Source organism: Phaseolus vulgaris, chromosome 7 (genome assembly GCF_000499845.2).
Source record: "Phaseolus vulgaris cultivar G19833 chromosome 7, P. vulgaris v2.0, whole genome shotgun sequence".
Taxonomy (NCBI): Eukaryota; Viridiplantae; Streptophyta; class Magnoliopsida; order Fabales; family Fabaceae; genus Phaseolus; species Phaseolus vulgaris.
Genome location: NC_023753.2, coordinates 12,347,924 through 12,360,831, shown reverse-complemented (window position 1 = coordinate 12,360,831; position 12,908 = coordinate 12,347,924). Strand labels below are relative to the sequence as shown.

General features: G+C 37.5%; 1 protein-coding gene across 1 annotated transcript; it reads left to right on the top strand.

Annotated features, from left to right (window-relative positions):
* The first annotated feature begins 1,178 nt into the window (after positions 1–1,178).
* On the top strand, positions 1,179–12,908 carry LOC137827674 (conserved oligomeric Golgi complex subunit 1). The gene is made up of 7 exons (XM_068633918.1): positions 1,179–2,080; positions 2,250–3,737; positions 4,469–4,663; positions 9,677–9,957; positions 10,402–10,581; positions 10,834–11,005; positions 12,160–12,908. Exons 1-7 carry the CDS (start codon positions 1,394–1,396, stop codon positions 12,331–12,333), a joined length of 3,177 nt encoding a protein of 1,058 aa, XP_068490019.1. The 5' UTR covers positions 1,179–1,393; the 3' UTR covers positions 12,334–12,908.

The window sequence follows — 12,908 nt, the reverse complement described above, 5'->3', positions numbered from 1 at the left end:
ACCGGTAAGAACATTTGGCGCCCACAACAAGAACAATATGTAATAAAATACTCTATGTTTCAAAAAAAAAAATGGTGGACAGTTTTATCAAACTCACTACATAGAAAGTAAGTTTTGGAAGAGAGGATAACACCTCTTCTCATTATGTTAATCCTTCTTGAAATATTTTCTTTCAAGATTCACTAAGCTAACCTACTACAAATACTCTAGAGTAAAACTAGAAATAATAGGAATAAATTGTTGTAGAACAACGAGCTAAGTAAAATTGATTTAAGAGTATGATATAATCACATACTACATAATAAATTGTTGATTTTGTAATAATTATCTTAATATTTTTATCAGAATGTAAATTTTTAAGAGACTAGTGTTTGTTAAGATAAATAAAAATATATATAGTGAAATATGTTATTTTGGATATAATATTTATGAAGAAATTTAAATTTTATATTTTAGGAAAACATTTATTTAATTAAAATTGCATGATTTAAATTTTATAAATTCTATATTTTATGAAAACATTTATGTCTTTTAATTTGATCTCTCTTATAATTTTTTTTCTTCTTCCTGAAGAAATATTTTTCTAAGCAAATACCATAAGGAGTCATGTGTTTGAGACAATCTTTGATAGTATTGTACACCATGATACAAACAATGTCTGATTTTTATATGGTCTAGTTTTGCAACAAATTCGTCGGAAAGTTACATAAATTTATAAATTGCACGTTAAATATATTTCCTCTTTCCAATGACATAATCACAAAAATTTATTCCTAGAATTTAAAGCACAAATTATCTAAAATTAAGTAACTTTTTATGATGAATTAAACTCGAATCTAAAGTAGGTTTTGAGTTAAAATGATTTTAGATAAATAAACTTTATATTCGATAAAAAATGACATTAACTTTGTGTACTTAATTTAATAAATAAAATAATTTAAATATAGATATTATTCATTTAAAATTAATTTAATAATAATTAAGCATACATTATAGTCTATTTGATTATTTAATTTATTTTATAATTTTCATATAGATAATACAACTATATTAAATATGTATAAAAATTTAATATTTATAGAAAACACAGTGTATAATGAATTATAAGCTTGAAAATGAACCTGTGATTTGTTTTAGCAAGTTCTAAATATAAAGCTTAGTATTAAAAAAATCAATTCAGGCAAAAATACTATTACTTACTATTCCTCTTCAAGGGAAACGACGTCGTTCACCTTTGTTTCAGACAAAATTTTCCTTTACGAAACTCGCGTTGAGTTTCTCCCTTTTCCCGTTTCCAAGTGACCGTTTTCCAAAATTTCAACTCTCCTTGCTCCTCCGTCCGCCGGAGAGATCAATGCCAAGCCACTAAAACCCCAAACCCACCGCCAGAGCAATGCGAGTCTCGTCCCCCGCCGCGGCAGCGCCGTCGCCTCATGCCGATGACCACCGCATCTCCAACCTCGGCAGCCGCGACGCCGAGTCCCTCTTCCGCACCAAGCCTATTGCTGAGATCCGGAAGACAGAGGCGGCGATGCGGGGGCAGATCGAGGACAAGAAGGAGGAGCTCCGGCAACTGGTCGGCAATAGGTACCGCGACCTGATCGACTCCGCCGACTCCATCGTCCGCATGAAAGCCTCGTGCAACGGCATCTCCGGCAACATCGCCGCCGTGCACGGTCGCATCCGCTCTCTCTCCCTCTCCCAATCCCAGTCCCAAGCCAAGCTCCATTCCCAGTCCCGAGCCTGGACATATGGCGCGGCGTGCCGTGTGAAGTACCTCGCCGACACGCCCGAGAACATTTGGGGCTGCCTCGATGAAGGGATGTTTCTGGAGGCCGCGTCGCGCTACGTACGTGCCAAGAACGTGCACTACCACTTGTTCGTCGATTCTGATGACAAGAAGAAGAAGTTCCTCTCCAATTTCGCCATGCTCCAGCACCAGTGGCAAATCGTTGAGAGCTTCAGGGCGCAGATCTCCCAGCGCAGCCGCGATCGGTTGCTCGATCGCGGCCTCGCCATTGCCGCTTACTCCGACGCGCTTGCCGCCGTCGCCGTCATCGACGAGCTCGAGCCTAAGCAGGTATTTAGTTTCTTCGCATTGAATTCTGGATTTATGCCTAGATTGATGTGTGTGGAGTGATTAGTCGATGAAAAAAAGGAGTTGTATGGACTTAATTAGTTTAAGATTTGGACAATTGCTGGATTCGGTTTAAACTGTTTTTATTTTTTTTATTTTTTATGTAAAACAGGTATTGGGATTGTTTTTGGAATCGAGGAAGTCGTGGATATTGCAAGCTTTGGGGAATGCTGGTCCTGGTGATGCTTCCTCCTTGGTGGTTTCGGTCTTGTGTGATGTGTTGGGTATAATTCAGGTTACTGTGGGTCAGGTGGGTGAGTTGTTTTTGCAGGTTTTGAATGATATGCCCCTTTTTTACAAAGTCATACTGGGATCCCCTCCGGCATCTCAGTTGTTTGGTGGGATTCCCAATCCTGACGAGGAAGTTAGGCTCTGGAAGTCATTCAGAGATAGACTGGAATCGATCATGGTGATGCTTGATAAGCGTTACATTGCTGATACTTGTTTTTCTTGGTTAAGGGAGTGCGTCAGCAAGATAAGTGGAAGAAATTTGACTGATGCCATTGGCAGCGGCCAGGATCTGGCTTCTGCTGAGAAATCAATAAGGGAGACGATGGAAAGCAAGCAAGTTCTTCAGGAGAGTCTTGAATGGCTCAAGAGTGTTTTTGGCTCAGAGATTGAGTTACCTTGGAGTAGGATTCGGGAACTTGTTTTGGAAGATGATTCAGATCTTTGGGATGAGATATTTGAGTATGCTTTTCTTGGCAGGATGAAATCAATTATTGACTTGAGATTTAGGGAGCTAACTGGTGCTGTTGACGTGGTAAACTCAATTTCTGCTGTAGGTGAGTTGTTTACCAAGCTGGATGATGTTCAGGTGTACTTGAACAGACCTTCTACGGCTGGTGGTGTTTGGTTTCTAGAATCAAATGCCAGAAAAACTGGAGTTTCTTCTGGGTTTAAAGTCCAGCCTGAAGAGAGTGAATTTCACTCTTGTCTTAATGCATACTTTGGTCCTGAAGTAAGTCGAATCAGGGATGCAGTTGATGTTTCTTGTCAGAGCATCCTTGAGGATGTTTTAAGTTTCATAGAATCTCCAAAGGCATCTCAAAGACTGAAGGATCTGGCACCATACCTGCAAAGTAAATGTTATGAATGTGTGTCTTCAATATTGATGACACTGAAACAAGAGCTTGATAGTTTATATGCCCCGGCAGAAAATAGTGAATCGCCAACTGCTGTTACTGTTGAAAAGTCTCTTTTCATTGGACGAATATTGTTTGCATTCCAAAATCATTCTAAACATATACCCCTGATACTTGGTTCTCCCAGATTTTGGGCTAGTGGAAATGCATCTACAGTTGGGAAATTACCATCTCTGGTGAAACAGTCTCGATTTGCATCTGATTCTGTTATCTGTGATAGTCCAGGAAGACAAGCAAGCCTAGGCTCTAAAAAAAAAAATTCATCTTCCATAGCTGCTTTGCTTGGTATGAGAGAAGGTGCAAGCCCTGAATTGGAAGAATTGAATAAGACTATAGGAGACCTTAGCATTAGAGCTTACAACTTGTGGATATTATGGCTCTCAGATGAACTTTCTGCCACAATATCTCGGGATCTTAAACAGGATGATGCTTTATCTTTGAGCACACCCTGGAGGGTAAGTGATATTCACCTCCCCTTTGATGTGTTTGCTTGTTTGCATGTAACAACTTAATCTTGTTTTTCTTCTTCGTAAGATTATGACTTGTCAATCTTTCATTTTTGAGTGTTTATTTTTTTTATGAACCTTTGTGTCTGACTATAATACTTATTTATTCCTTTTGAAGGCCCCTGTGGTTAAAAAGTTTGTTAGGTGTGAAGAAATGGGGAAGGAAAACATAAGAATGAGGTTAAGAAATTCTTTACGAATAGAGTAAAATAAAAACAGAAAATACAGGAAGTCAGCAAGTATAAGCTCCTCATTCTATTTGTATGTACATCACCAGAAGGGAAAACCACTTAACAAATTGACATTGGGCAAAAACTTGATTCGGGCTTGAGCATTTATAGCGTAGCATATCATGTGATTATAGTCTGACATGATAAATTGTCTATCAAAACACATCATTATGATCTTTTACTTTACAACTATTGTATTAACAAATCTTGTGGGTATTGAATCTTCAATCTTCAACCAAAGGTGAAATGCATAATGAAAAGTTGTGGCCTTTAAATATAGAGTCAGATTAACTTCTGTTCGCCTTCTTGAAAGGATAGTGGGTGTCATCAAACTCAAACATTGCCTTGGTCTAATGTTGTTATTTCTTAGTGGGACCATGTATTGGCGATATGCTGGCCAAGTTATAGCTTTTCATCTTGAAGGTTTTTTATTTTTGCTTATCTGAACAGGGATGGGAGGATATTGTTGTCAAGCAAGATCAATCTGATGAGAACCAATCAGAGATGAAAATTTCTCTTCCATCTATGCCTTCTCTCTACATCATCTCATTTCTCTTCAGAGCGTGTGATGAAGTTCATAGAGTTGGAGGTCATGTACTTGACAAGAAGATTTTGCATAAACTTGCATCAAGGCTACTGGAAAAGGTAGGTTTTCCTGTGGATGTTCTGGTCTGCTTGATCTTAACTTTTACCATCATGACTTGCTCACTAATTTATTTCCCGTCTTTCCTTTTTGTTTTTTTAATAGAAAATGAGGTTTCATTGAAAATAAAAGAGTAAATGGATAATGTATCCTCAAAATAATATAAACATAAGACATGAAAAAAATAAGAAGTGAACTAAGAATGCCGGAAAGAATCTCTCTGCAGTATTTCAATGCCATGTTAAGAATAAACTGAAGTTTAAATTAGTTGTATCAATTCTGTGGCTGCGTGCCATTTTCTGTGTCAGCTTACCTAAAATAGGTAGGCAGTGTAGTCTTTGTGAGATCCATCTTAGAGACTTGGAGCAGTTCTTATTCTTGAATTCAAGCTGCTGAATTAATTCATCATAATTTTTATTTATTTAGAGTTAAGCTTGAGTTGTCCTCATGTCACTAGAATCTCATAGTAATAGAAATACGCATACTATATGCAAACCCACCCACACCCATGTAAAAAGTAATTGCAATCAAGTTATTGAAAACCTAAATGATTATTGGTTATTGTCTAAACGAGAACTGAAAAAGGGAGATTCAGTTTCAATCAGGTCCTTTATGCACAATTTGACTTGCTAAATACTTCTGATCTCATCATTTATCTTGGTATGTCTAGTGGTCTATAAGTATAGTTGAACTTATGCATTTTTACTGGTTTTGGTGCTAAATGGGATACGAAAATTCCTGAAATCTAGAAGGCCAAAATTTTATTTGCATACTTTGAATTAATGAGCATGGATTTAAATGAGAGTGAATAGAAACACGGGCATGCTAGTAGACCCACCTTTTTTTTGTATAAGCATAATGTTGACTGCTGCCATTATATGCTTTTACAAGGTAGCTACGGATAACTGAACAATAGTGTGTCTTTTTCACATGGGTTCTTATTCTTGATGTAAACCAAATTTGAAAATGTTTTATGAAGAAAAAATTGAGAAGTTCCTATGAGTATATCTTGTGTGAATGAGCTGTTGCGTCTTGGTATTCAAAACGGTTATAAAAGTTTCTTAAATCTATAAGGCTGAATTTTTCTCTGTATACTTTTAATTAAATTAGAGAGTGAATGTGGGTTTTCAAGCATGCTCTTTTCTTTATATTGGCATAATATTGACAGCTAGCATTACATGCTTTTTGCAAGGGAGCATCAGAAAAGCAAAAAAATAATGTGGCCTTTGCAATGCATGGGTTAATCCTTTTGAAAACGTACTTTTTAAGAAAAACATTGAAAAATATAAATTTACAATTAAATCATTAATTTCTCCTGCAGCATGTTGCCAAAAACTAAATTTTGCTTATAGAATATGTTAGGAACCAATTGCAATGCATGATAGTTGAGCCATAGGTTGGAAGTCTAGAATTCTAGTGTGGAGTTTATAAGGCCTAGGTCTCTCCAACTAATATGACTAACTTTTTTAGCGTGGTTCTTTTAAAATTCTTATCAATTTGAGTCATGGTTTTTCACCATGTCCTTGACTGCGAACATGTACCATAGGTGATGCTGACATTGCAACCTTTTATCTAGAATAATCAAAGGCCTATTACATAGGGACCCGTCCAAGCTTGAGCAATATAGACCCATCTCATTAGTTGGAGCTATGTACAAGATTATTTCGAAGGTTTTAGCTAGTAGAATGAAGAAGGTGTTGCCCTCTTTGATAGATGAATGCCAATCAGCCTTTGTGAAAGGAAGAGGGATCTTAGACAGTGTTCTTATGGCCAATGAAGTTGTTGAGGATTTAAGGAGAAGTGGGAGAAGAGGGTTGTGCCTAAAGGTGGACTCCGAAAAAGCATATGACTCGGTTAGATTGGCGTTCTTATATGATATGCTATCCAGGATGGGGTTTCACAACCTCTGGATCGCATGGATTAAAGGATGTCTGGAATCCGCCACTGTGTCTGTGTTAGTCAATGGGAGCCCTACGGAGGAATTCAAGCCGACTAGAGGGTTAAGGCAAGGAGACCCACTTGCACCCTTCTTTTTCCTAGTTGTAGCTGAAGGCCTTGCTGGGATAGTTAGAAGTGCTAGCAAAACCACTTTGCTGACGAGCCTCAAGTTTGGAAGGAAGGAGATTGTGGTGTGCATCCTCCAGTTTGCGGATGACACTATTTTTCTTTGTGAAGACTCCTTCAACAACGTGGTAACCTTGAAGGCCATCCTAAGGGGGTTTGAATTAGCCTCAAGGTTGAAGATCAACTTCCATAAGTCAAAGCTTGCAGGCATCAATGTTCAAAGTAGTGATGTAGCATGTTATACAAAGACGTTGAACTGCAAACAAATGGGAGTACCGTTTAAATATCTGGGCCTTGAAGTGGGAGGTAACCCCAGGAAAAAGCAGTTCTGGGAACCGGTCGTTAACAAGTTAAAAGCGAAGCTCAGTGTGTGGAAAGGGAGATTTTTATCCATGGCAGGGAGAATTTGTCTTATCAACTCTGTCATATCTGCTATACCTCTGTATTATCTCTCCCTTTTCAAAGCCCCTGACTCAGTCAGTAAGAGGATTACCTCTATCCAAAGGAGATTCTTGTGGGGTTGGGGGAAAGAAAGCAAGCCAATTTGCTGGGTTAGTTGGGAAGATGTGTGCAAACCTAAAGAGGAGGGAGGATTGGGTTTAAGAGAAATACGAAAGTTTAACCATGCTCTCCTAGCTAAATGGAGATGACGTTGTATCTCTCAAGAGGAGGGAAGGTGGAAAGAGTTATTGGACTCAAAGTATGGGTTGGAGCCTGGAAGCATCCATACACTAGTCAAACTCCAATCTTGGTGGTGGAAAGATCTCTATAAAGTGTGCAAGGAGGAGGAAAAGGATGGTTTCAAGAAGAACTAAGCTGGAAACTAGGGTGTGGAGACAAAGTAAAGTTCTGGGAGGAGGTGTGGGTTGGGAGCTCTGATCTCAAATCCTTGTTTCCTAGACTGTTCTCCCTATCCTTAAACCAGGGGCAAACAGTGGGTGAAGTTGGCGTGTGGATTAATTCGGATTGGAGATGGAGGCTGACATGGAGGCGTGCCAGATTTGAGTGGGAATCATCACTGGAAGCAGACCTCTTTACACTGCTATCAGGGGCACTAATGAGAAGGAATGACGTGGATGTGCAGGTGTGGGGGAAGGAAGAACCAGGCCTTTTTCTGTGAATTCTGCTTATGAGTGCCTTGCCAAGCAGTCTCGTGGAACCCAATCCGATGTGTTTAATCTCCTTTGGAAGACTAAGGCATTCCCAAATGTGATCGTGACAGCTTGGAGAGTGCTGCTGGATAGAATCTCAACAAGGGTGAGTTTGAGTAGGAGAGGGGGGATGATGGAATCTACGCTATGTGCAATGTGTCAGCTTAAGGAGGAGTCTTGTCAACATATCTTCTTGGAGTGTAAATACACACAAAGGGTATGGTCCTTGTGCTTCAAATGAATAGGTATCTCTTCTGTTCAACAAAATGATTTAAATATGCACTTTATGAGTTTTTATCTGAGCAATGCTAGCAAGAAGCAAAACCTGGTATGGAAAGGTGTTTGGGCATCTGTTATTAGGTGTATCTGGGACCAAAGGAACCTGATTGTATTAAAAAAAGGGCTAGTAGATGCGGAGGAGGTGTTTCAGAAGGCTCAACTCAAATCCTGGCTTTGGATGAAGCACAAGGTGCATTCCTTTACTTATTCTTTCGTAGACTGGATTCTTAATCCAATGCTTTGCATTAGAAGTTATAATTAGGACTCCCAGATGCCAAGAGTTTTAAGACTACGGCCTATACTGGATTTATAGTTGGTTGGAGGTGTTGGTGGGTTTGTCACGGCCTGCAGCTGGTGCAAGATGGAAAGGACATATGTGCTTGCAAGGGAGTCAAAAGGAATGTTAAGGACATGATGGAGGATTCTGTTTTGATGTGTCTTATAACAGACCAATAGAGGCAGGGTGTATGCTAGTTCAGGGTTCTGTGTAAGTCGAAGTTGTAAACTCCAACCAATCTAAGTGCGAGATGAACCCTGGCAAGTAGGAAGTTGGTTTCTGATAAAAGTGAGCTTAAAAGGAGCAAACAGGGGAAGCCAAAGTCCAAAAAGGAGCGAATGGAAGATGTTGCATTGAAGTGATTAATTTTGTGACAAGTGCTACAATCGTGCCACTGCAAGCTGGGTAGAAGGAATGTCAATGAGGTGGTGGAGATAACCAATATTTTGGTGTATTTTGATGGTTTTGTAGCTGCAGTTTGCAGTGTTTATAGCATTCCAATACGAGCACGGTGCTAGCTGGAATAGGATGTCTAGCTTATGCAGCAAACATTATCTATCTTTTGCTTCTGGGGTGTTTGTTCATCTCTTTATTCTTGGAGATTCTTAATGTGATTTGGTTTATGTAAAAGGGTTGGGATACTCCTTTTGTATTCCTTTTAATTTAATTTCATTCTTTGCTGATAAAAAAAAAAGACTGACCACTCCAAATTAAGTTTTACAGCACTACTTATAGTGCCTTGTTATATTTCACCATGAAATCAAGTTCCTAGCAACTATTGCTCAGATCAAAGTGTCATTGGTGCTCTCTTTCTATAATGCAGCTTAATTAAAGTGCTAAAGAAGCCCTATTTTATTGAGATCCCTACTCCACAGATTGAGACTGAATTCCAGTTCCATTTTAATAATTATTCTACTCAATTGTTTAATGTTTTGCATTTAATTTTCTAGGCAGTGAGTTATTAAGTTATCATGCCAAGTGTCATTGGTGATTTCCTCTTTCTATAATCCAGCTTAAATAAAGTGCAAAAGGAACCCTATTTTATTTTGATATCCTTACTCCACTGATTGAGACTGAATTCCAGTTCCATTTTAGTAGTTTTTTTATACTCAATTGTTTAATGTTTGCATTTAATTTTCTAGGCAGCGAATTATCAAGTTGTATTGTCATGCATTATTGTTTCAATGACTGTTCTATTTTCGTGATGGCATGTACATCTACAATGATGGTATCTTATTATACAGGTAATTGGAATCTTTGAGGACTTCCTTTCCACTGAAGAGAGTGGTGTTCACCAAGTTTCAGAGAAAGGAGTTTTGCAGGTTTTGTTAGATGTCAAATTTGCTACTGATGTTCTCTCCGGTGGTGATTTAAATCCGGTTGGGGTACAATCTAGTCAACCAAAAGCAAAGCTACCTGCCAGAAGGAAACAAGACCAAAGTTCTACAACCTCTGCCATTAGAGAACGTTCAGATAAATTGTTAACTCGTCTTTCTCAGAAACTGGATCCCATAGACTGGCTTACGTAAGTATCTTATTCTTCAATGAAGTTTTTCCTTTCTTTGTTTTGGTATGTTGAAGCGACAAGAATGTGCAATCCATGAACAGATGGCTTGTGTAATGATTAAATATGTAAGGAATTGGAAAAATTAGGTAAGTTTATAATTACAGAATAAACGAATGAAGCACAAAAATTTCCAAGAGGTGCAGTGAAAGAGAATAATAAAAGAAATCTGGGATTTCAAACAGGCTGTAATTCATTTCAAGCAACAACATGGAATCTGGGAGTAGATCCATAGAACATGCATGTTCCATTTTTGAAATCTGAAAGGTTGAAACCTTTTTTCTTTGCTTTAAATCCATGGTTAGAGAAAATTCGTAGCATGCAACATGGTTAAATTGTTAGTGTGTAATGATTTGAACTTGTATTAATTTCTGCAATGCCATCTCAAATCTTCTTTCTTTATAGGTATGAGCCATATATCTGGGAGAATGAGAGACAGTCATACCTACGACATGCTGTCCTCTTTGGTTTCTTTGTGCAACTTAACCGTATGTACACAGATACTGTTCAGAAACTGCCTACTAATTCAGAATCTAATATTCTGAGGTGTTCTACAGTTCCCCGGTTTAAATACCTCCCCATCAGGTTAGTCTGATCTTCTATTTCATTTCTGTTTTGTCTGTCATTTCATAATGCATAGTTACAAGCTGGTCTCCGATGCCATCATTTTATTTATTTATTTTAAATTAGCTTAAACTGTAATGGTTTATTCACTGACTACTTTTGTGTGGGTAGTTGTTTTGCTAAGAAACCTACTTATGTACATTAAGAAGCAATTGATTAATGCTCTAATAAATGTCATATCATATTTACAAACTTACCTCTTGGTAAATTCAGTGCACCAGCATTGTCCTCTAGAGGGACAAAGAAGACATTTACTCCATCGTCAAATGAAATTTCAAGAAGCTCATGGAATTCAATTACAAATGGAGAACTTTCTCAGAAGATAAATTTGGATGACAGTTCAAGTCTGGGGGTGGCAGCACCATTACTGAAGTCTTTTATGCAGGTAAGCCCTTTTCAAATATTGGTACTATTTATTGCCTTATTGCAGTTTAATTTTGTACATTTATTCTTTAATTAAGAAATTATGAGATGTTGATACTCCATAACTTTATGCAATTTGCGTATCATATTCATACCATGGTAGTAGAATCGAGATACAAGTAGTGTATCGGAGAGCTGATATTATGAATCGTAAATCGTTTCGTATCGTGAATCGTAAGATTCATAAACATTAAAAAGTTTAATATATACTTAAATATATAAGATATGTATACATGCAAGATACAATAAATTATATATATATATATATATACCACACAATTTCACCAAAACAACCTCCATGGTGCATACATGTTATTAAACAAATTATGTTTATCTTTTTTTATTTACTCATTTTTTAAAATCCACACTGATTCACACAATACGGAATCGTTTCGTTTCGGGATTCAGTGATTCTTTGTGCGAATCGCATGATACAGCTAAAATTCAGGGACGAAAAAGATTCTTCACACGATTCATATCGTGGGAGGGTGAAACCGTATCGTTTCGTACGATACGTATCGTGAATCGTAAGATTCTAACTACTATGATTCATACACATCTATGACACTGCTGCTGCAGTGAACTCCATCCATTTGTGCAACCACACAAATGTATTTCCTTTTTCTTTTTAAAACAAGTTGTTTTTATTCACTGTAGACAACTGTTTAACGAAATTACAATCCATAAGCCAAATGTGATTTTATTTGGTCAGCTTTCCTGCAGTATTTGACAGAATTAATACCGAGTCATTTCAAATTCTTAGACCGGATTAAACTTTATCCACTACTCCCCGGTACTAGTACTATGTATTACTTTAGCCTGGAAAAGGTTATCCATTCAATTATGATTGGTTCCTTGATTTGTTGAGCAAATTGTTTATAATTGTAGCATATGATATTTTCTTGCTTAACCAAGTAGATTCCTTTATGCGTTGCTTACAATGTTAGCTGCATATATGCAAATTTTTGGAGTAACATCACGGTGGTAACATTATCATATTACATCTGCATTTATATACCGATACCCTCCATTATTATACCTAAATTGTGATTTAGAATACGTTATTTTATTGCTTAGTTACGTAGGTATTTGATACTAGTTTTATTCTTTTTCTAGGTTGGAAGCAGGTTCGGGGAGAGTACTTTTAAACTGGGATCCATACTGACTGATGGACAAGTTGGCATTTTTAAGGATAGATCTGCAGCTGCCATGTCCTCGTTTGGAGATATTTTACCTGCTCATGCAGCTGGTCTTCTTTCATCTTTTACTGCTCCCAGATCAGATTCATGATTCCCCAAGCCAGTGATTGAAATGCATCCTGCTTGCTCTTTTCAAGGTCTTCTTACCATAATGTGTGATACGATATATCTTGAAACCTTCCCAGCCCTCCAACTTTTATTCGTGGCACCACTCTATTAGAGCAACTCTAGAATCATATATGAAAGCTCCATCTCCAAACATCCTAAACATCTGTGGAGCAAATGGATCAATAAACTATTGGATGAAGATTCTTAGTGTTGATTACCGTGGTTAGCTTCATTTTATCATTTTGTCTTGGAAACGATTGTGAATATAAACGCCCAAATTGTAAGCATGAGGAAACTTGACAAGCAAAAATAGTGTAGATGGCAGATTCAAGTTCACGTGTCATTTAGGCCAAGGAAACTGAAATGGGGTCTTGCTATTGTCAGAGTTGAGAGCTGCTATAATTCATGGCTACTGTATTGCGTGGTTCTACATTTTTGGTGTATGTCTATAGTTGCATAAATTCAATCAAATTATCTTGTTAGATTTATTTTAATGTTCTGATTACAATGTAACACTGTATTTCAAGACACTTGTTCAATGAATTGAATTCATATGAA